The 24,800-nt window shown below is 41.8% G+C and overlaps 2 protein-coding genes across 4 annotated transcripts in view; one reads left to right on the forward strand and one right to left on the reverse strand.

Moving 5' to 3' along the window:
- The window catches only part of DOCK1 (dedicator of cytokinesis 1), a 277,211-nt gene that overhangs the window by 104,081 nt on the left and 148,330 nt on the right, over positions 1 to 24,800 (forward strand). The window lies entirely within an intron of this gene.
- INSYN2A (inhibitory synaptic factor 2A) overlaps positions 1 to 24,800 on the reverse strand; it is a 42,660-nt gene that overhangs the window by 14,469 nt on the left and 3,391 nt on the right. For both annotated transcript variants that reach the window (XR_010651796.2, XM_065844009.2), the window contains exon 2: positions 12,668 to 13,823. Coding sequence is in view for 1 of the 2 variants with exons in the window: in XM_065844009.2 (XP_065700081.1) it covers positions 12,668 to 13,818 (1,151 nt within the window). In the remaining variant the exon portion in view is untranslated. The remainder of the gene's footprint in view (positions 1 to 12,667; positions 13,824 to 24,800) is intronic.

Consider the following 24,800-nt stretch of genomic DNA (forward strand, 5'->3'; position numbering starts at 1 on the left):
CAGCAACTCCCTCCTGATCTTTTGAGGTCCCTTCCAATCCCTAACATTCTGTGATTGTGTTTTTTCCTCAGGGATCATAGTAAGTAAGATAAGAAAGATGTTCTAATTTTGGAAGAATATTCATCTTGTGGATGCTGAAGGAAATATTTGGGTTTAATTAGATTGCTTTCTGCGTAATTAGCTAGAACCTGCACTCCTTTATGATTTATTTTTTTATTTCCAAAACCACTAAAGAAAATAGACTTGAGTGTGATTTTATTCTTTTTTTCTTTTTTGCAATCCTATCAATATAAAAACTAAACGTGGCACTGTTCATTCTTGGTTTGATGGGATGCATGCTCCTCTGCAAGGAATGGACTGAATGCATATACTATAATCTATTCATATTATTACTGTGCTTCATACTACTTTAGTATCTAACATGTTTTGATATAGACTAAGAAGCAGCTTCATTCTTTGTTACCTTACATCTTGTATTTTCTATTTACATGCACAGATGGCCATGGTTAGTCTCCTGTGTTATGTGGATCAGGTTGTACAGAAAGGATGGCTATAAGTTCGTTGTGTTGGTGCATCTGCATGGACTTGGCTGTGTCACCTTGGGAAGGGTTTCTCATCTCCATACTCCATTTTTGACGTATGCTCGCTGCCTACATTGCATATTATTTTCAGGAGGCCTTCACTTTATTGCATTTCTTTCAGCATTCCTGGCACAACCTGAGCTTAACCTCAATTAACACTTCCAAGTATTAAAATATTATAATGAAGAGCAACCGTTTTGCTGACATGGACTGGCAGTAACTAATAATAGGCTGCAATTTTCAGAGCAGCCTCAGGGAATGACACCCTGTAAATCCCTGTGAAATGCCGAATTCGTGCACCTGCTCGAGGCTCTTTTTTGAAAATACCAACTGTAACATGCAAATCTTCTTTGCATTTCAGTAGTTTTTTGCTCACATAAATTAGAGACCTCAGTGAGCTGAGGGAATCTTAGATCTGTATATGCTGATTTTTTTCCCTATTCAGTAGGTAGCTAGCGAAGGGGCACTAATTCAAGTATCCTGGACATCTATTAAAAACAAAGAAAATCTTACCAAGTGATTTGCAAGGATAGCTCTGGGTGTCTTCCCTTATCTTTTGGATGCAGGGGATACTTCACATTAACTGAGTTACTTAATGGCGTGATTTTACAGAAGTGGCTGCGCTTCTGAGTGTGTTTATGCTCTTTAGATGATACTGATGTTCATCGCACTTTTGATGTGTTGCCGCCAACAAGGAGGATAAACAGACCTCAAGAATCTTTCTTTTGTGGATGTTTTTTATTAAAATAGAGTGAAACAAATTATCTTAAGGAGGGCTTTGAAGTGGTTTTGAAGTGACAGTTCTGGCCGCACTGAGTAGCTGTGCGAGTGTGGGCCGTGGTTCTCCTGCAGCCTTTGTGTAAACCGGTATTATATTGCCATGCACAGACTATTTATAGCGTAGCTGGTTAAACACGCTAATGGTACCTGTCTGTACAGAATAATGGTTTAAAAATAAATAGTCTGGTGGAGAACTTCCCAAAGCCTTTGTTTCCTATTGTAAAGTATTACAGAGCTAATATTGCTAATAACTATGCTTCAAGATAAAATTATCCCTACTTGCTATTAACATAATTTGCCTTTTGGCAGAATAAGATGGCTTTATAGGGTCACATGTGTTTTAGATGTCCTTATGACTTGAGTCATGTTTTAGCTGGGTAAACTGCAGGAAAATCACTTGTATATGTTTTGCACATCAGAATAAATCCTGCTGAGCCATATAGGTTTAGTCTAACCTAGGAAAGATTTGCCATTGTAGCTCAATGGAAAGCCTCATAAATGCATTTCTACCAGCAAAATCATGTTTCTGTTGGATTAAATCTGCCTCTGTCTCCCTTCAGAACTTGTATTCCGCTGTCAAGCCAGCAGGTATGTACAGGTATACAACACCTCGGGCCAGCCTTTGGCTCAACTCAAAATGTCCTGAAAAATCACTTGCCCAATAGACCAGCGGGGAAAATGTTTTAGCCTTACTGCTGCTGTGTCTCATTATGTTCATAGTTAACCAATTAGCAGTTCTCATTTATAGATTATAGCAGTGCAACCTGATAAAAATAAAAAAATAGTGTTGTGCTTTGAGCAATTATCATGAGGTGGTTTTGTTTGATGTCTACAGATGGATGCAAATGTTGAAATGTTTCATGCATTTCAGGGGCTTGTTGGGGTTTGGTGTTTGTGGCGGTGTTGTTTGGTTGGTTTTTTCTTGCCTTTTCCCTAAGGATTTTTCCTTTGCTGATTTGATTCCCCAGTACAAGCCCTGGGAGCACCCTTGGTGTGTCTTCTCATGAACATGGGCCATGTTCTTGTGTGAAATCCCAGGGTGCAGAGCTCAAGCACAAACCACTTTGTTTCTGGGGTATGTTGGGAGCTGGGGGCGCTCACCAAGTCCCAGCAACACCAGCTGCGTGTCCCTGGTCCGACTGTCGTGGCACCAGAGGAACGGGGTGCTTAGATGCAACGTTATGGCCTCAAGTGGCACCAGGGGAGGTTTAGATTGGATATTAGGAAAAATTTCTTCTTGGAAAGGGCTGTGGGGCATTGGAACAGGCTGCCCAGGGCAGTGCTGGAGTCACCATCCCTGGAGGGGTTTAAAACATGAGTAGATGAGGTTCTCAGGGACATGGGGCAGTGCCAGTGCTGGGTTAACAGCTGGACACGATGACTTTGAGGATCTTTGCCAAGCAAAATGATTCTATGCTTATCCTTTCTTCCTTAGCTTAGATCCCTGATGGTCAGCATCAGTGGGGTGGTTGTCTTTAAGTAACTACTATGTGAGGATTAAATAGGTCCAGAGAGGTTCTCCTGGCCCTCTACTCTGCCCTGGGGAGACCACACCTGGAATATTGTGTCCAGTTGTGGCCCCTCAGCTCCAGAAGGACAGGGAACTGCTGGAGAGAGTCCAGTGCAGCCACCAAGATGCTGAAGGGAGTGGAGCATCTCCCGTGTGAGGAAAGGCTGAGGGAGCTGGGGCTCTGGAGCTGGAGAAGAGGAGACTGAGGGGGGACTCATTCATGGGGATCAATATGGAAAGGGGCAGTGTCAGGAGGATGGAGCCAGGCTCTTCTTGGTGACAACAAGGGGTAATGGGTTCAAACTGGAACACAAGAGGTTCCACTTAAATTTGAGCAGAAACTTCTTGATGGTGAGGGTGGCAGAGCCTGGCCCAGGCTGCCCAGGGGGGTTGTGGAGTCTCCTTCTCTGCAGACATTCAAACCCGCCTGGACACCTTCCTGTGGAACCTCAGCTGGGTGTTCCTGCTCCATGGGGGATTGCACTGGATGAGCTTTCCAGGGCCCTTCAACCCCTGACATTCTGGGATTCTGTGTGAAACCTCAGTGACAACACTTTTCTTGTCTCCGAGGCAAAGGGACAGCCCATGAGCTCAGGCAGCCCCGGGCTGGGCAGCAACACATTGGATGGACCAAAGAGCAGTTCCTCCCGCTCAGCACGGCCAGGCGGCCTCTGGTTGTCACCAAAAGAGCTGGGAAGACCCTCGTTGTCACGGTGGGGACAAGTATGTCTCTCTCTGGAGACATTCAAGCCTGCCTGGACACGACCCTGTGTGATCTGCTCTGTGACCCTGCATTAGCAGCTGGGTTGGACTGGATGATCTCCAGAGGTCCCTTCAACCCCAGCCATTGACTCTGTGAAAAGAAAAACTGCACAGATTCACTAACTCATTTTTTAAAGGTTGTTTTAACTGACAGCAGAAATCTTCTGATGCTCTAAAATAATATCAGAATCTTTTTTCTGCTTTTTTTTCCCTGTCTTGTTATTACAGGGCTGATACTATTCATTTGCTTTCTGCAAATACTTTGAAATGTGCAGAAGCTCAGTGGTGAGATTTTTTCAGGCTGTTTCCAAGCCAGTAGTTTGTTGTCTTTTCCTGAATCCTGACAGTTGGAAGCAGATGACTAATTTTCTTTTTGAGGTATTTGCACTGTGGGTGTATGGCATGACTCCCACGACAGCAATTCAAGTGCTTTCACCCTGTAAATACATTTTATATTATCTTGAGGTTAGTCAGGGAGTGAAGTGCTTAAAAAATTAATAGGGATGTCTAGTGATTAAAAAAAATAAAGTTAAAAATGTGTTTCAGGTGAGATCACAAAATCTTACAGGAATTAGGTGCACACAAAGTCCGGCATCTCTCTTGAATATTTGTGCCTCCGTCTCATCAGAAAAATCAGGAGGATAATTAAAATGTCAACTCTTTCTATTAATAATAATAATTCAGGGAATTTATTTGCTCTAGCTGAGCAGCAGCTGTATTGCTGGCGTGTAATTCTTAGGTCTCAGCGCTCTGATGGGCTATCAGGGAGCACACAGCAGCAGTTTCGCTGGGACGGGGTCTGTCCCTTTACCCCTCGCACTCGAAATCTCTTGTTGTGATTTTCTCCCGACCTCAGAGCATCATTAACCCGAGACCTGTGAACCCGCAGCTCGGCATCAGCTCAGCATCACCTTTTCCTGCAGCGTGTTGCCTTCCTCTACCCAGGTCCTATTGCTCTTCCACCCCCAAATTTTAAAATGAATTCCTCCTGCATGCCATTTTTTGGACACCGATTCACCCCGAGCTGAATTTTCCCAGTTACCGAGTGATTATTCACCTCCCTGCGCTGTGGCTAATCAACCTTTGTCAGCCGCGGCACCGAGATTCATAACTGCATGGTTTTAATGCAAATTAAATCCTCTCAAGCGGTCGGACCAAAGGGTGTTTCATAGGCGTGAACTATTAGTGCATTTATGGGTGAATAACTGTATTAAAACACAACACCTTGGCTTTTGCTGGACTCGGATTTTTAAATGAAGAAGCCTACTAACAGGCATTGTTTCTATAGAGGTGGGAAGATGGGAGAAATAAGAAGTTGGTGTTATTTCTTCATCATTTTGAAGTGATTGCTATTTTAGTGTGAGCTCAAATACTCTGTGTGTACTACACATATAAGCCTATACCAGCTTACAACAATGTGTCCACCATACTATATGCAAACCAAAGAGCTTGTTTAGAATTCTAAATACTACACAGTAGCAGCAAATTAAGGATATGGAGTATGATTGCTGGCCACGGATCTTGCTGGTTGTGTGGTACTCGCATGAAGGATGGGGAATTGCATGGAACAAAAACCAGCAGGAAGGACCCTGCAAGTGCTGGACTCTTGCTGTTGCAGCTTGAATAACTTTTCGCAGGTCTCGGTGTTTTCTATTTTCTCATTTCCTTAAATAATGGTAGTTTGAGATTTTTACTGCAGCGCAGGAGGATCCATAGAGCAGCAGTTTGGTGTTTGCTTGAGCTTTGTATGCAGATGCTCAGAGAAGTCCCATCCCTGGGCATTTTTTCCTGAGCTTGTCTGGATGATGAAGAAATAGGTAAATCTCTGCGTTTACCAAAGAAATGACCTAAGTTATGCCAGGCTGAACTATTCCCGAGTGTAAATTACCTTGTTAATGTTAAAATACTTCTGCTCATCGCTACAATCCAGTCTCTCGTGCTGATGAATTATTAGACCACACTCAGCTTCTTTGTGTCTTCTCAGGATATTGGAACCAAGAGAAAAAAATTATAGGAGAAAAAAATAGTATAGGCAACACAGTGCTGTTTGTCCTCTTCTGGTTTGTTCACGCAGCACGTGATGTGGTGAAAAACATCCTCCATCTGGTTAGTAAAAGAGGGTTAAAGCACCATTTGGAGCGATTCCCACCCTGCTTTGGGAAGGGACGTTGCCCCACGGCACAGCTCATCCCTGCGCTGCTGCTCTTTGAGGTGCAAAAACAAACCGGCGCAATAAACTGCTGCAGAAAAGTTCTGAATTGCCAGGCTTTGTTTAAGTATTCTGTTAAACTGCTGCTTTTTTAAGTGTTTGCTTATATCGTGGTAAAAATGGTTCGATGCCAGCTGCAGGCCGCAAACAGGTGCCTGTGTGTTGGACTGCTCTGCATGTTTTAACTTGGTTATGTCTTCACTCATGTATCTTGAAAATTCCTCTGTATTTGCAATTGAAGCCATAAAGAGTGACAAAAAGGCGTAGAGCTGGAGTTTTTCCAGGGTCTGAGCTCAGAAGAGTTACTGGGTCTGCAATTAACCCCAGCAGTGGCACACGGGGAGGATGGACAGAGTGCCCAGGAGCTCCTCAATGAAACGATGTTCTCCTCTGGTTTCTGAAACAGTCCACAGATACTAATATTTGAACCCAGCTCAACTCTTCATAGGCTGTGATGCTTGTTGACCCTCAGTTCTCTGAATGTGTTGCAGAGGAGGTTTTGAAGACTGAACTGCATGTTTATGTCTTAATTCCGGCACCCAGGAGCCTCAACAGTTGAAAAACAAAATGCCCCCTTCAGACAAGTGTTCTTACGACAATTGTCCAAGGTTCAAATGCATTTTTCCCCCAGTACATCTTTGTGTAGGCACAAGGGCTCAGAAGGAAGTGTCAGCTAGAAATCTGGGGATTAATCTCTCAGCGAACAAACAACAGTGAGAAATTTGAGACTATAAAGCTCATTTTGTCACATTTTTACACGACTGGATCGGTGCCTGGCTCATGGCTCTGTCTCTTTAGATTCTAATACTACCGACAGTCAAAATGCAGTTATTAAAGGATTACTCTAATTGTGTAAAGAGAAAACTGGTAATTCAGTACCTAAATAACATCCTCTTTAAAAGACTGATTTTAGCAGGAAGACTCTCCTCGCAGGTATATAATTTGGATTACTCGGTGACAGTTGGATAAGCTTCCCTTATGATCCGCAGTAATTCAGATTAATGTATAATATTTAGCAAGTATGTTGTCTGCTTATACTTTTAATTGTTCTTTATAAGACTTCACCAATGTTTCCAGATTTGAATGGTGGAAATTTGCTTTTCCTGGCCTTTATGTCACTGCTGCCAATCCGATGGAAAAGTCTTGAACTTTAATTTCACTTCAGAGCCTGAAGTGCTGCCGAACGCTGCTGAAATGGGGAGGTGGCGAATGATATTTCATCTTGTTTCTCAAGTCTGAGTAGCAACTGGGTATAAATCAAATTACTTTTGAAATACTTTTTCTTCAAATTGTGCCTGTGTAGTATGATGAAGAGCTGGAATATATCAGCAAACTTAGTTATATGTTCTGAGACTCGGAATATTCCTAGTGTGATCTTTTTGAGAAAACAGAGTAAGCATTAAGATCAAGTAACTTCATTAAAGCACGATGTTAATCTTTTTTGTTTGTTTAATGTTTATTCCACGTACTGGTTGTTGCCAACAGTTCACTTGTCATTTTTGTTCATCGTTGTTTGCTCGTTGAAGACCTCTGGCACACGCCTTTTGGGCAATGATGAAGCCTGACAGTTCAGCTATTAATAATTAGAATTAACTGTATACTTACAAAAAGAGAGGGAGTAGTTGTATGAGCAGCTGTAAGAAAAGGAAGAGAGGGGTGTTCTGCTGCTGTTGGAACTAGAACATAAAAACTGCTGCTACAGTAGTCAAATGGTTCACTCCAAGACTGATCTTTGTGGAAAAAGCAGAAAAAATGGTATATATTAATTAGAATCTGAAAAAACCCTCCACCCAACCATCCCCTGGCCCAAGGGTCATGAGATCCTCAAAATACTGATTTGCACAAAAGTTGCTTCTTTTCCTTGACTAAAGAAGATACATCCAAAGAGATTTCTGTGTCTGCCTGCAGTGACAATGGTAGGGAGGATAAAGAAATAAGAATTTAGGACATGGTCTCTGGTATAGTCAAAATGAATGAGACCCCTCCAAAGGACAAGCAAAATGGATGTGTGTAAAGATCAGAGTTGAAAATAAAGCTAATTATTGTAGTCCTGTTCCAAGGGACTGCTGTTGCAGTCTCTTAAAACCTGGTGGCACTCAGTAGATCATAACATTCATGCATCACAGATGGAATTTGTTGCCTTTTTCATGGTTTTCATATATTTGTTTGTAGTCCAGCTGTCTTCTACTGTTAAGTTTATCTATCTATTGCATCCCTCCATGTCCGGGTTTTCTCTTAGAGATGATTTTCTTGAACATTTCCTTTGCCACGTCTAATTGAAAAAGCAAAACAAAAACCAAAGTGGGAGGGGATCCGAAATGAAACCAAGTCCTGTCGTTTCTGCGGCTTCCAAAGCTTTCAGAGCTCTCCACACTTTCTTTTCTCCTTATGTGACATAAGGAACTCCCTTGTGTTTAAGAGTATTGGCTCGTGTGTGTTGATGGGTTGAGTTAAACAGAAGAGGTTGTTACTACCTTGATTTGCTCTGTTGCCTTCATCTGGGCTGGACTTGGAAGTAGCTTTTGAAGAGGAGAAAAGCAAACAATCTGAGCAATAATTTCTTGGGTTATCTGACTTTCCCGTCATTCCAAGCCAGGATGACAAGTTTACGCTCAGCTCTTGTGACCTTGGGGATGATTTCTTGCAGTATTTTTGAGACAGAAGTATTCGGTTGATGCTCTCGTCTCCTCTTTGCTTCAAATGTCCACCCAGACACACACTGTATTGGTTTATTTTCTGCTTCGAAATAATAAGAGACCCAAATATCCCCTTATTCGTTGGAAAATGTGAAATGACATTTAAATCTCGTCCATGAGAATGTGTTCTTTCGAAGCCTCTTTGAAGTAGCGTGGGACTGCTTGTTCCATGAATGTTTGTTGAGAGCTCTTTCAATTCCTGAGCCACAGTTGACTAATAAATGAATATAAATTATCTCTGAAAAAGGTTAATTTAACTCTTGTCTAATGTGTAGCATTTGGCCTCTCAGAGTCGAAATGCTGTGACTTATTTTTGTGTGGCAAATTGAGTACTTTGTTTATTGAAATGGCTGATTTTTTTATATAATGAGAAGGGCCCTGATTACTTCTCACAGTGAGGATTTAAAGGGCAGGTCATCAGTGTTCTCCAGCTAAAAAATACTTTTGATTATCTGTTCATCTTCTGTTCACTATTTCACAGGCTGTACTGCAGTTAGCCAGGTTTTGGAATTATTGACTTGCATTTTGCTTTCAATCCTGCTGGCCATACAGGTAAACAGAACAGAATTTGGCTTAAGGGAGCACACTGTATCTGAAAACAGACAAATGTGTCTATAGTTGATATAGATTGCTAATATTTTACTAGTAGGTAAAGCAAACATTTGGGGAATCAAACTTGTGTTGTAAAGCTGCACTTTGCATTACGGAATATTCAATATTTTCTCCAACTTTGAGTTGGAAGTCTGAACTGAAGCTGCAGCTCTGTTGCTTCTGTTCACGCATGAGTTAACACAAATTCCTTTTGCTGTGATTATTTTTTTTGGTAGATGCTTCCACATAGTAAGTTATAATTACTATTTTGCCAAAGATTTAGTAAATAGTCATGCACATAAGAAATACAGAGTTTTAATAGTCTCATTGGATCTTGGGGGGGTGGGTCACAGGCCAGCGATAATGATTTCAACCCCCGTCCTCAAATCTACTCTATGTTATTTCGATAGATTCAATGCATTAAAATCTCAGAGTGCCTGATGGCCCAAATTCTACATTCTGTGACCAAAAAATGGAGCCTGACCCCAGGTCAGAGGAGCGAGGCCATGGTGAACCCTCAAAATCTTGGATTTGGTTATTTGGGTGTTGGAGCTGCTCCGTGTTTCTCCTCCGGTGGCTTTTCCCTTTCCCTTCAGCAGAGCCGAACGCTGGATGTTGTTGCTAATTGCAGATAATGTAGTACTGACATTTTGAAAAGTAAGCGTAGATGATATTCACCCAAAGGATGATACTCCTGTCTTCGGAGATGCTGGTACAATTTTGCTGGCATAGACTCATTTAGTGATGAATTGCAGTAATAGCAGTTCAAGACCTACAGCATATTAGTGAAAATGAATCCACTGAGCACTGGTCCCATGGCACTACAACAGCACTTAAAGAACACTGATTTTCTTGACGGGAGAAAAATCTGATTAAGAGATTTAGCTGTGGGTTCGCTCTCCTTTTATTTTCACCAGCAGTGTGTTATTTTATTTGTTCCTTGATGTATGTTATTGGAAGGAATTTAATATACATAGGAAAACCAGAGAGTGCCATAAACACGGAACGTTGTTTTTTGCTTTAGCAGATGGAAGACTCATATAAGTGACATAGCACTAGTACTACTTTTAATTTCTTGTTATAAACTGACCGAACACCTCTTTATAAAAGGAAAAAATGATCAACACGCTAAAACAGAGAAGACACAGAACAGCGTACACAGTGGTGGGTCTCCGTGGAAAAAATGTCGTAGACGTGAATGCAATAATTGGAAAGAATTATCCTAATAAAAGGATGGGACACCCTGTTATCAAAATAGTTGTCTAATTTGAGGGAAATAGGGATAAAGACAGGCTTGGTGTTAATAATGCATTGGTGCTTTGCTGGAGAACAGAGTGTTCTTTCCACTCTGGAATGTGATCAGTGGAGAACAGAAATGTCCCCAGCATAATGCTGGGCTCCTGTGTGCCATCTCCATTAAAATCACCCAGGTGCTAGACAATTAGAAGGATCTGGAATACAGGAATTCCTGAAACAGGAGAAAATATGCACGTATGCATCTCCCTCCTTTCCTCCTTCCCCTTCTTTACATCCTTTGTGTCCCTGCTATCTGAAATCTCACTTTCATTCGCAGATATTTTATTTCCAATTCTTATAATAGACCTTGATCACTGGTGTAACTGCCACTGGTTACAGTTAATGTCAAAGAATCATTAAAACATGTTAATTGTCTCTTCCACGTAGCACAGTGTGTTGGAAAAGTTTTCAAGATGTGTGATGTATCTTTAGGTGGTGGTTTCACCATTGCTATGGGGGGAAAATAAAGGAGTGCTAATAAACAGGCTCTTTTTGGTCAAATATCGTGTAATCTTGCAGGATCTGATACACAAGTCTATAAGAAGCAGCAGAAGTATTCTGGAGAACTGGGGTTTATGGATAGTTACGCTATTTTAGGGTTGGTATTGGCTACGGCTCTGTCAGGGCGGCAACTTCAGAAGGGTTATTTGAAGACAGGAGCAACCATCAATAGGTGGGCAAGACCTCGACCTCTCTTGTGTTGAGGACAGGGATACACTCCTAATGCTGGCTGCCCTACAAGGCTCTGCTCATGCGAAGGCAATAAAAAACAAGTATTTGCTGCACCCGTCGCTCTGCTGTCTTTGGAAAAGATAAAACTTGATATATAAGTGTGTGGAGGGAGGACGGGTGTTGATAGCAGATGACTTTAGATGACTTTGGGGTTGGATGCGTGTGTTGGTGTACGCAGAGTTCTTGACGATCAGATGATGAGTTATGATGAAAGATGTTTTTCTATGTTTTGTGAGTTGACAAGCAGCATGGCACAGTTTCTTTAAGTTAAGAAAGTCAGAGGAATACTTTTTCTGGATAATATTTTTTAAAAAACTCAATAAATCACTAATCCCGTATTGCTTTCAGCTAGATCAAGAAGCTTCCCAGTCTGAAGAGCCAGGATTTGACAAGGTGTTCTAAAAATACTGTAACCAGCTGTAAAACAAACTAAAAATGCTGTGGCTGTGTTGACAGCAATGTCCAACAGCCAGGATGATGTTTTAATGAAAAGCAGTTGGAATTTTTAGGATTAACAAGATGTTTTCTGCATTTCTAGAGGAAGGCTTGAATTGCATATTTAAGATGCACATTTTTGACTCAAATTAAAACATGTGCTGTTTCAAGCAGCAAGAGCTACTGGTTTCTAATTTTAAAATCCAGATTTCTTCTGACAACTCATGATTTAATAACAGAAGTATTTAAAAACACAAACAGTGCATGCAGATTTTAAGGTGCACTATTGAATAAAGTTTAGCGATCTAAAGGCAAGTAAGTCTGAAAAATGCTTGTTAAGGTAACATTAGAGATGGGTTGAACTGTTTAGGTAAAGACTAAAGCTCGTACTGTGTTATATCAGCTAATATTTGTAATGCCTTATAGGTTGATTTAAGTAACGTAAGTTAGGGATAAACGAAATTTTGTGGGGTTTTTTATGCTGGAGTTTGTTGTGAGTAGTGTGAGTACTGCAAAGAAAGCTTTGATATTCCGAGTTTCCATTTAATTTCCTTCCGAAAGAAATATTAAAAATTCAGAAGGTGAAAGTAAACCAGACAAGATTCATATGCCGCTAATGGAATTATATTAAGAGTTGTAATAATATCCCTTAATCTTAAAAAGGTAAGTCTCTTACGGAATTAAGGGTTTTCTGCTGCTTTTCAAGCCGTGTGAGATATCACGGTTAATACAAGTTGTTAATGTGAAAGCAGCCTCACTAATCCTGTTTGGAGAGCGGCTCGCTCTGTGCTCGTTACCAAAGGTACAAGAAAAGATATATAGGACAAATAACTACATAATAACATCATAGGACAAGCGGGTAGTGAATCTGTGCGTACCGCTGGTGGGTTTCCCTTGGACTTGCGTCAAGGCAGCAAACCCTGGTCCTTGTGAGAAGCACCATGTGTCAGGTCTTGGTTTGCTGTGGGGCAACGCGCGGCGATGGGCGCAAACCTACGTGAACTAATTCAAGGGCCCGACTTGCTAGAAAAGGCATTAAAACCAGGTCATACTCATTTAAAAAGCTTCTACTCACCCTTCTCTGTGAGCTTCTCCTTTCTCTAGCTCCTGTATAACACCCAACAGCACTTTTATGGTTTCCTGACTAGAGCTGATCAAATTCTCCATCATCTGAAGCTGCGCTTTCAAGTCCACAACTTCCGTGTGAGGCACGATTTGTTGGCATTCCTCGCTCACCGCCACGGCCGCCCGGCAAGGCTGGTTCTCCTCCATAGGCGAAACGTCGATCCGTAGGGTCTGTTCGCTACATTCGGTGGCTTGGCACTGCGCCCGCGCCGCGCAGGGCCGGGCATCTCCCGCCTGCGCCTGAACACCGTTCAGGTGCACCGTCCTCTTTCTGTCCTCCTCGGCTGCCGGGCACGGCGACCACTCGCTCTCGGCCGCGAGGTCGAGCAGGTCGGTCTGCGAGGCGTGCGAACCGGCCGACGGCAAGTAAACGGTGGCCACTTCGGTCTTGAAGACCCTCCCGTGGAGGGGCTGCGCGGCCTCCTCGCTCCCCGGCCGCCCCGCCGCCGGCTTCCCGCGGCCCGGCTCCTCCAGAGCGGGGTCGGCCGAGTTTGGGAGAGGAGGAGACTCTTTGGGAGAGCTGTGCAAATCGCTGCTTCTCCAGGACTCAGCGTTGATGCGCTCGTTGAGGTGGGAGATGAACTCGGCCGTCTGCAGGCTGCCGCCCTTCCTGCCCCACTGAGCCGCGTCCCCCGAGCTCCCGCCGTCCTTGTCCTTCGCGTCTATGAGAAACCCGTTGTTTTGACCCTTAAAGGTGTCGACAGTCGAGGCGCTTTTAAGAATATTCCCTTTTTTCCGGTCTAGAGGAAAGGTCTGGTAACACTTTTTGAGATCGGGTGAAGTCTGAACTCCTGTGCTCTTGGTGACGTTGGGTATGGACCTCCGGGCGGGCACCGTCATGTACTTGCGATACGCCGTCTTGTAGGAGATGGCCTTGGCTTCCCTCTTGTCGGGATCCTGGCTGCTGGACAGCTGTTTGTCCCTCTGCTCGTTCTGGGCCTCGCAGATATCTTTAAATCTCACCTGGAGGGCTTTGTTCCGTTTCTTGATCTGCCGGTTGGGATCCAGCGCGTATTTCATCTCCAGGGCGAGCGAAGCCGCCGGCTCAACTTCGCTGTCTGAGGCGGTGAGTAAGCATTTGCTGGGCTCCTTACTCACCATGATGCCTGCACGCAAAAACAGCGCAAAAAGCCTCATGTTACAACAGAAACGCTACCTTCCCCCCACACGAGGTTTGCAATATTTGGGGTAATTTCTTGTGCTTTCACTAAAATGGCTGCCACTCCCAAGCTTTTTGTTGGATTCTCTTAACTAAGTACTAGGCCTGTATATAAGACTTTGTCCTTTTGCTAGAGAATCATTCCTTTTATCCCTATTTGTTAACACCTGCTCCTCAGAGAGGGTAAAGCCATTCATTCCTGGGCTACAGGTGGTGTAGTAGGACTGGGAGCAGGATGGGACTTGTGCCGGGTCACAAAACCTGGTACTAGCGGGGCTAAACCCGGGTTTTGTGGCACCCAGAAGTTTCTGTAGCCCCCTTTGCATAGGACATGCACAGAAATATCTAACTAGCGTTATTTTTTACAGCACGCTTACTTAAAAAACATATTTCATTTGTGTAATGTACTCTGCATTTTTGCAAGAAATTAATTGGTCTTTATAGGGTGAACCTGGTTTAGTGAGGGGGTTGGACTGGATGGTCTTCAGAGGTCTCTTCGAACCCCAACCATTCTGTGATTATTTGGATTTTGTAAAAAACATTCCTCATCACTAAACCTAAAACCTGGATATCGATTAGTTACTATTAGCGACTGGTTGGTACTGCTGTATGCATCAATTTTATGTGGTATTTAAGTTTGTGGGAGAAGTCAGCAGTGTATCAATTAAGGTTTTGCTTCCAATGCAAAGCACCCCATCCTTTACTAATAGCAGTAATGGGCCTTTTTAATAGAGCTGCTTATCCCAAAGGATCCTAAAGCGCTCAAAAAACCCCAAACAAAGAAACCAACCAAACAAAAAAGCCCACACAAAACCTGTGATAATTCACAGAAATGCCTCAATCTGCTATTGGAATAGAAGCACCTTGTCAAGGATGAAAAGGCGACACCTGCTTAACACAGCACATAGCAAAAAACCCAACGGCTCTCTCCCTGTACACATCATATGGGATCTGTAGTAACTGGATAGTTAAGACCTCATTTTTACACCTCATTTGAAGTTGTAGGGCTTAGTCTCCTACTGCACAAATTTCTCCCTAACGCTGAGATTTACTGAATTACCGAATTCCCATTTAATCCAAGTGTTCTGCGCGTATCTCCTGTTTAAACACCGGTGTGCCCTCAGAGGGACTCAGAGTACAATGGAAAATGAGTAAAGGGACTTTCAGGTGTGGTATTTGAAATACATTTTTAATTAAAGCTCTCTCGTCTATTAAATAAAAAATGTGAAATTCCCGAAGAGTTAAGTGCCGCAATAGCGCGTGTTTTATAAAGTGGTAGAAGTGAGGGAATCCTGACGACTAGTCTAGATTGAGTTTTAATTTAAGAAAACATAACGGAGAAACTATTGTCAATAGAAAATCAAATGTTTATGGGTTTCTAAAAGTAACAGTAACATTTCCCAGAAGTTATTAAGACACATAAATGTGTGTGGTAGACAACCTGTATGCTGCAAGTTTGAGCTGCTGAGTTGCTTTCCAAAAAAATCCCATGCAAATGTGAGAAGAAAAAATATATTAATTACATACGAATGTCAGGAACATTTTATTCCAGTTGAAACCCTAAATAAGGAGTCAGTGGTGCTCTGTGGGGAATATTAGTGTCCTGTACCGGCTGGTTTGGGCTCTCTTTATTTATAGTAAGGTTTGCTGAGTGAAGTTGTGCCTTTATTTAAAGGACATTTTGCGTACAGAGCCCCACTGGTTCACAGCTTCTGATGGTGGTGATGGTAAGAGATGCAGAAATCCATCCAGCTGTCTGTCTGTGTGTCTAGGGCTGGAATTTTGGAATGTTTTAGCGAATAACGAGGTGCCGTGTTAAGATACAAAACTGATCCATTCGCCTGCAATTGGACAGACATTAGCTTTAGACACAGCTAAAATATGGTGTAAAAACTCCTGACACAACCCCAAACTCTGCCCTTGCGTTAATGGAGAATAGTGGAAGCAAATCTTCCATAATGGTCTGGTAAATTAATGAGTTAATCAAAAAACCAAGTACGGCAGCACAACAGCCATTACATCCATTAGTTTTCAAACCTGCTAATGGGAGTTTGTGCACTACTAAGAAATGGTAGCGAATGTGAAATGTTGTGCTTCCAAAGATGTGAAATATTCAGTAATTACGTCTGAAAAGAGGGCACGCGTTTTTAGCCATAGAAGAGGCTTGCAAAAATTGCTTCTTAGATCTCAAAGTCACTCATTGCAAACATCTCTTAGGATACCCCGGAGTTGTCAAAGTGAGTTTTCTGGCACTTGACAGTAGGATGGATTAGGGTACAACTTATTCCAAAGTACTGGTTTGATATTTTCTTACTGTTCCTCTGACCTGTCCCAATTTTCAGATCAAGATGCCTCTTCAATCCCATAATCTTTGGAGCTGCTGGATTGCTGTTTGGCCTGGCTAAATAGATGGGATTAATGGAGTCTGATAAAAGCAGGAGTCTGGCGATACTCTACAGAATACAAATAGATAAATGGGGCATTATATCTTGTGATGCAGTTAATTTTAATATCTCTTTAATAGCCAATAAATCGATTCTTCAAAAATTGCTTGTCACCCCTCCCCAGTGGCACAGGCCTGATGGATTTAGCTAATCCAGAGCGTTCTATTCCCACTGGTAGCATGGGCTCATAATCTTATAGATATCAATGATTAAGAATGATAACAACCAAAAGAAGTACATTTTTTGTTAAGCCTTTACTTGGATCTCGGTGTCTCCAAGGAGAACTATGTGCACATTCGATAAAAGACCGGTTGAGCAAACAGTTGATTGTGAGTTAAATATTTAACACGGAAGAGCTTATGTAATACTTTTTGTCTCATTTTTGTTTTGGAGAAGGTGTTGCCTCCAATTCTGGTTTATTCAGGCACTAGTGCTTACAACAGTGTCTCTGCAGGGTATTCGGAGACTTGAGGAAACTACTGAGCTGGAGTTTTTGGGTTTCCAGGAGCACTGCAGAGTTCACGGCTTCCTCTGGCACGGGGCTAATAAAGGCTTTGGGTTGGGATTTCAGTTGCAGATGCCAGTTAAATACAGATAACAGGTCTAAACTGTCTGTAGTTACCCTAAGCAAACCCTGCCTGCACGCAGTGATTTACTGAGCTAAATATTTAGGTAATCCCAGATCTTATTTTTCACTTTTCAGCCTTTATTTGTTTATAAGCTTCTGGCTGATTACCCTGAAGCAGTATTCCCTTATGTTTGAATACAGAAAGAAGCTACTAAATAATAATAATAATAATAATAATAATTTTTAAAGGGAAGTCTCAAGTTAGTACTAAGTCTTCAGGGTAAGTTTTGGAAACCACCTTGTTTAGTATTTCAGGTTATCCATAGCATATTTTATGCAATTAAATCAACCCTTTCCTTTCCGTTTCCCATTTATTGATGCTGTCCGGATTTCTTCCCCTCATTTTAGCAACTCAAAGGGCATTTCTAGGCAGGAAACCTATTTGATGTGATTCACGTGTCAATTATGAGGAGCAGTGGGTTCCCAACAGTCCTGTTCAAGTCAGGGTCAGCAGGTAAAGCTTAAGTATGTAAGTAAATCTTTGCAGGACCTCTGCTCTTAATCCAAAGCTCTACCAAGTCACTGTGCTATCGGGTGAATTATAGTGTTGAATTTCCAGGCTGATTCGTTAACGAAGGAGAAGGGGGTTTGTAGCTTACGTTATAATTTAAATTTTCTTTCTGTCAGTTTTATGACACAGAAGTAAACTCAAAGACTAGAGGTGCTAATAAGCAGAGCGGAGTTAAACTTTCCATGTTCCAAATGCAGATGAAAGGCAGAGATTTCTGTATTTTTCGGACCAAACGATGGCTTTAGACACGCAGCTGTAAACTTCTGTGCATGAACTAAGAGCACAGAGGTTTTTTCTGCACATACGTAATAGCTTAAAGGAAAAAGAATGCAAGGGATTGTGAGTAATTGGACTTTACCATGCAACATCTTTAGGCTTCTGAATATATTGAGGTTGTACTTTCTCACAAGAAATCCCCCTGCCTTAGATGCCATTCCTATGTGTCTAAATGGTACCATAAAATTTAATAATGCATATTTGCTTTTCAAAAGCTATTTCATGTCTGTAAGTCATCTTGCAAGTATATGTAGACTATAATGTGCTTATATCATTAAAAATAGACATTTAAAATGAACTTGGATTTACTTGCTATAAACAAATCCAAGATGGAAGCCTGCTCTATGTTAATTCCAAATATACCATTGTGTAAACCAGGGACAGCAACCTGAGGATATTTTACTGGTAATCTAAATGTTTTTCTTAATTTTGAGTTAAATAGACTCCTTCTAATATGTTATTTCTTCAACATTCGGACTTCTCCTTAAATTCATTTGGGACTATTTTCAGGCTTTGAAAAGGAATCCAATTGTTAGATTAATTGAGCATGTTGTTAGGATACAGACTTAAAAATCAAATAGTATCCTAAATATTGGTAAGTAACGTCCAGTAAGCAAAACTGTACTGAGAAATATGTTGGAAAATATAAGTGACCTTGGCCAGTTATTATTTGTTTCCAGAACCTTTTCCTGTGTGTTACAATAGTTTATAGACTTTAATATATAAGTATGAGGTTAAAAATGTCACTTCTGGCACAATTCGAGGGTGCGGGGATGCCTGTTTTTTGTGGTATGAAAAGTACTGCTGACTATTATCAGGATCCCCTCTAGTATATCTATTGACAGAGAAAACTGATGTGGTGGACCAGTCCGTCTTCCTTTTCTCAGAGTTGTTTGTGTAGAATAATAGAGTTACCAGCGCTGGTAAATGTCAGACGAGTATTTCTTTTTCAATCTGTTTTGAAACCCTTAGGCATTGAACTTGAATTTTCTCGCTCTTGAACCTCCTCTTGTATTGCTCAATCCCGAATTCATTCTTTTTTGCTGCACTTATGGATTCTGTATTTTATCAAGGAGAAGGGTGAATGGCCCTGGCCTTGGAATGCTCCTGTTTTGAGAAGTTTGCACCACTTCAATCAATTACAGAGCATTTTACTACCATTTGCCTGAGTGAGTGATTTCAGCCTGTGGTTTGGAGATTCTCTTCTATGAAAAGGAACCTCCTGGATGCTCCCGATGAAAATCACAGTTTGTGAAGGGGGGTTATGTTTTCACTGTATATATTTTTATTTATATATATACATATATATATATGGAGGGTTATATTTTCAATGAAAAAAACGAAGAGGTTCCACACACGGAAACAAAGTCTAACTTAGGCTGTTTAGTTACATTCTCCTGCCAAAACCAGCTTTGGGATGCGTTATTTGGAAACAACGCATTGCACTGTAAGCTACAAACATTTGGTAGAGTTGCGATGGTTCGTAGTACAATTTAAAAGAAAATGATCTATTGATCATCTCGTTTCAGTGATGACATATGAGAGATTTGGCATTGCCTTGAAAGTCTTCCCTTGGAATAAACATGATCATATGGCTTTTGATTTATCTTTTCTTTCCTCCCCCCCCATCCATTTTGTAGGCACTGTAGGAATGATGTATAAAAATCAGATCCTAGCTAATGGCTGAGAGAGAGACAATAAATGCCTTTGAATGCTCTTGTGAGCTTTAGCTTTAGAAATAAAATGTATGATTTAATAAGCCTATAGAATTTTAGATGAAACAGGAATCTATTGTAGGATAAACTGTTGAAAGAGTTTTCCTTACAGAACAACACAATTTCCCTGAATGCACAAGCTGGTATGTGCTCTCTTCCATAATTCTAACACGTCTACTACGCATTCTGAACCCAAGTTTTAATAATAATTAGGTTTTGTAGCTTCCTGGATTGTTACATGCATGAAATTAAAAGGAATCCATTTAACGTGATAAAAATTCTGTACGTTAAGGCTCACTTTTCCTATAATACATTTATGCAACTGATATTAACACTAAAAGGAGATTTGCACTTGCATTAAAAACAGCAAAGACCCTTGTGGTCAGAGTTAACAACTATTAACTTCCTAATGGAACAAATGCAATGTCGAAAGGTATTCCCTGTCGATTCATAGTGTTGTTATAATGTCAAACATTTGCTAGGATTTAGTGTACTGGAAAAAAAATCACATTACTGTTAGGAGAATTACACCTTTTCTTTTCTTCCGGTGCAGTGCAGCTCTTGCTCCCATGAAAACGGGAGCAAAGGTTTATTTAGCGTTATTTTGCCGTGTGAATCTGTGCAGTCTAAAGATGCTGCTGAGGATGTGTTACCGGGAGGATCAAATGTTCTGCTTATACTGTTCTGTCTTCAGGAGTCCAGAAGCCAGTGTGCTTGCTCTGGAAGGCTTTTTCATTTTTATGGGACTTTCTGTTAAATAATTTAAACAGCAAGCTGTTAAAACCAAGAGCTTGAAGACAGTTCCTTGTCTGCGTTGTTGTTGAGGAGTAACTTTTAATTGTTCCTAGTAAACATCGATAGTTTTCAGGAAAAACAAACAGAGAAAAAACGCCACAAACAAAGAATCAACCACCAAATGACAGGATGGGAAGCAGCGTTCTGCTCTTTAGCTTCAGCCAACAGTTAGAGCTCCGGAGAGTGATCTGGGTGCTGGCGACTGAGAACGTGTCTGGACTGCAAGCACCTACTTGGACCACAGGTTATTTTCTCTTCCATCGTTGCTCTTGAAACGCTGGGCAGGACATGGAGGAGAAATGAGGTAAGAGGGTTCCAACCCCGCGCTTGGGTCTGGCGTCTCCCGGTTTGCTGTGCAGCGATGGAAAAGCACAAGGTGTGCACATCAATCCCTTCCCCGGGAACGCTGATAATCTCATTGCATGGCAAACGCGTTTTGGAGCCTGTGCGGGAGCTCGCTACAAATGGGAGGTGACAGCTGGGAATGACTTTGCAGAGGTCAGTGGTTGTAAGGCAGCAGAACGTTGTCAGCTCTTTCCACTTGGATTAGGGTTATGTGCAGACAAGCCTTGGGAGGCACCAGCTGGGTAATTTAGGTCTAAAACCCAGCCTTGTTAGCAGGATAGTAATTGGGGAATAATATCAGTCTGGGAGACTTGCATTTGCACGCCAGTGCTGTCAGCAGTCACTGGGAAACACAGGCTGTGTAATTGTCACCTTCTCAAGGAGCGTGTTTCTGAACAGTTTTCGGTTTCAAGCAGGTTCTGGCTCTGCTGTAATTGTAAATTAATCAATGTACCGTTAGACCTGAGCGTGCTGGTGTTGGTGAAAGATGGGAGGAGTACACAAAGCAGTTTGACTTCTGCTGTAGCAGAGCCATGTACAAAAATGAGCATTAGTTACCCTGGAAGACTGTTATTAGTAGAGAAGAAAAAGCTGCGCTTTACTTGCTGTACCGCGAGTGAATAATAGTCCCTAACGTTGCAAAACTTCACAAAAACTGGTTCTAAGATGCTTTTGAAATAAGCAGCGTGAAGGAAGAGCCAAACTCCAATGTGAGGGGATGCTGTCTTAAATCTGAACACGGTGCCGATGCCCAGATCTCAGCTCCTGAAGTCTCAAGTTCTCATCAAACATGAGGACTCTGGGAGAAGGGTTGATGAGCAGCACCAGTTCTCCTTCCAGGTCACCAGGGGAAATGTGTTCGGTTTGATGTGGTCAAAACCGTGTGGAGAATGAAGGTGATGGAAGTGCGCAAAGGCGGTATGGACATGTGGAATGAATTTATTCCAGGTTTTGTGGGCCTGGGGGATGATGTGGAGTAAGATCTCGACATAAACATTCTGGTGATGGTGTTTTAGGATGGGTTATTTCTGATATTGATGATTAGGAAGTGTATTAAAGTAATAATTAGAGATTATCTTGGGAATATTCATATGCCCCTGTGTCTGAGTTACATACTCTGCTTGTCTGAAGCTGCAGGTTCATGGCTGAGAACTCCCTGATCATTAATCAGAATTGCCTGGTAACGCTTTAGGCACCAGAACTATCTACTAGACAGATAATCTGCATCATGTTTATTGTGGCTTTGTGTGTTTTTATGCTATCACAAAGTGTGAATGCAGGAGCATAGCACATTATTCCCACCAACTTGCTCAGCCAGGACTACTTAAAGTCCACATATTTCATCTCGAATTCAGCAGCTTAGGCTCAGTCTGCAGAATGGATCAGTGTTACTGGTATTACCAGGCAGTTCAAGCATAATTTCTGCTGAATTACTCTTTTCAGCATTGGGATGTTTTATCTGTCTCTTTGTCAGCCCTTAGAGGTGCTGCTGTGTTTTAGTTGCCAATGGCCTTAATGCACAACAATGTGTTTAACTGATCCCCAAGTTACATTCCTTGACTTGCGGATATCTCCCAATTCATTTCTGATTGAACGTGCAGAAGACAATAATGAATATAATAACAAAATGGGCATGAACAACCAATTACTAATTATTTGAAGGATTTGATTTGCTGTAGATTTTTTTTCTTATTCATATATAAATACGCAAAATGAGTGATTTCCCTCCATTGGCCCATTCTCCCAAGAAGAGCAGGAACTAACCAGATCAAAACTACTTTTCCTGTTACTAATTTATAAATACAGTCCTGAATTTACACACCTGCTGAAGTGCTTTTGTATGGAGCCTCACAGAGCCTCCGTTTCCATTTTAAAAGTCATTTACACCATGTTTGGGCTGGGTAACTCGTCCCTGCTTTGACCTCACCAATGTGTTCCAAGCAGCAGCAACACGACTCTGGCACCAGGTTTGCTGTGGTTAAGCTGGGTTATTACCTATACCCAAACTACCCCGTTTAAAGATAGTTTTGGATATATCCATCCATGCCGTGGTCATACCCGTGTTTTGCTTTGCGTCTCTCACTGAATTTTAACAAGACTTCTTAGTCCTGTGGCGCAGGTCACTGAGGAAGTGGGATGGAAGCGTTTAAGTTGTATAGGTCTCGTAATTCCGGTCAAAGCGAGGTCTAAATATGAAATGGCAATTTTGAACTAATTGGAAATTGTGCTGGACTTTTTTAGTGGTACAAGCAAAGCTTTTACAGCTTGAAGAGCTGTGGCTATGACTTGTTTCATAGAACTGTCTCTGTGTGACTGAATTACTGACGAGGTGTCTGCGTTTTTCCTGGAGGTTGAAAGAGAACGAAGAGGTGCAGAAGGGCATGAAACAAGCAGGAAAGGTGGGGAAGGACACAAAACAAGTAAATCCTTCTCTGATAGCATTTGACACTTCCTTCTTGCTTAGACCATATGGAATGTTCTTCCTTTGCTTTTGTTTTTAAAATGGTTTAATTTTGTAGCTATGTGGGCTTTATTTAGAGGCAAGCTACAGCAATCACGGGCAGGCAAAAAATAACACAAACCATTTGTTTCTCTTCCCCATGGATTTCACAAACATGAGTTGAGGTTGGGATTTTGTGACAGTATCTTTTCAGTACATATAATAAGGAATTCCTGTCTCAGGTGAAATGGAAATAAGAGTAAATACAGATAGAGGAAAGAGTCTTTGGATAGTGTAGACTGCTAAAAGAAATAGTTAATGACCTCTCTGGAGGGTGGCAGAAGGCTTTAGTTTTGCGTCCGAAGGAGCAGCATGTCCAAGTAGAAATCAATATAGGAGAAAAAATCCTTCAGCACACAAAACCGATGCTGAAAAATGTCCATACGGCTGAGGCAGACAGCACCTATAGAAAAAGAAGTTTGCAGAGGGCTTCCACGATGCTCGGTTGCTGCTAAGACATCAGTGATCCAGCCCATTCGCTGGTGCTGCACATCTGGGTACCTCGGGTGCAAACCCCACGTGCTTACACGTGCTCTTTGGTCCAGTGCATCACAGCGTTTTTAGCCTGTGGAGTGAAACTCTGGATTAAGATTTTTAGGAAGCAAACCGGTAGCGTTTCTGCAGGAAAACCCAGCGCAGTGAATAGTGTTGTCCTCCCGTGAAATGTCCTTTCTTGCGTGTCACCGGCCGATCGCTCCATTCTGCTCTGGTGAACGTTAAGTACTGGGCTATGGTTGAACACTTTGTTTGCCTTAGTTTTCATAATTATTTTACTAGTTGTAGTCTTTTGCATTGAAAAGTAATACTAATATTCAAATATTAGAAACGTCTGTGTAATTTGGCTGCACTCAGCCATGCAGTTGAATGTACATGAGCACATTGTGGTCCAGCACATTGCTGGTTACAAAAAACTATCCCAGCCCATCCTTTTCAGTTGCTGCGGCATCAGATATATTTGGCCATAACCACGTAGCTTTTGTGAGATGTTTAACACTCTTCTCTCTTACATGGGCTGAGTGTGATTCCAAGTGATCAGCGATGTGCAGAGAGCGGGGAACCTGGCACGTGGTAGAGCTCCAACAAGGACAAAAATCTCCATTTGTAATGATAGATTCAGAAACTCAGACCTGCACCCAAATATTGTAGGACTTGGAGGCCTTAATGCATCTCTGTTTAATTCAGACTGTGAAAACGGCCCTTTTTCTACTCTCTTCTGTATTGAAACCAGTGGATTTGGCTGGAAAAAGCTATTAACTGGAGTACAATCAGGCCTGGTGTTCTTGTGCCACCGAAGGGGGAAAAGCAGGCAAAGAGGAGAACACCAAGAGCTGCTGTTTGATCACTGAATTCTGCTTTTTACAACCAGTTATTTTTGCCTATAAGCCTTGTGCTCGTATGTGTAACTGCAGAGCAGATGAGTTTTAAGGCCCTGATCACCATGACGCTGTGCAAACGTATAGAGAAGTTGAACTATTTTTGAGAGCATTAAGGGATCAGCGGAGAGGCTGCTTTCTGCCTCAATGGAGTAAAATGGTAGTAAACAGACTTCAAAGTGGGGACGTGCCACTAAAATAAGAGGATTCCCTGATCACGTTCTTTGTGGTCAATAATAATTTAAAATTGAATGGCAATACCTAGTGAGTCGTACCTGTGTCTGTTCGTAGGTTATACAGTATTTTCGAAGCAGAAGAAAAGCAAGCACTGATTTTT

Source organism: Patagioenas fasciata, chromosome 8 (assembly GCF_037038585.1).
Source record: "Patagioenas fasciata isolate bPatFas1 chromosome 8, bPatFas1.hap1, whole genome shotgun sequence".
Taxonomy (NCBI): Eukaryota; Metazoa; Chordata; class Aves; order Columbiformes; family Columbidae; genus Patagioenas; species Patagioenas fasciata.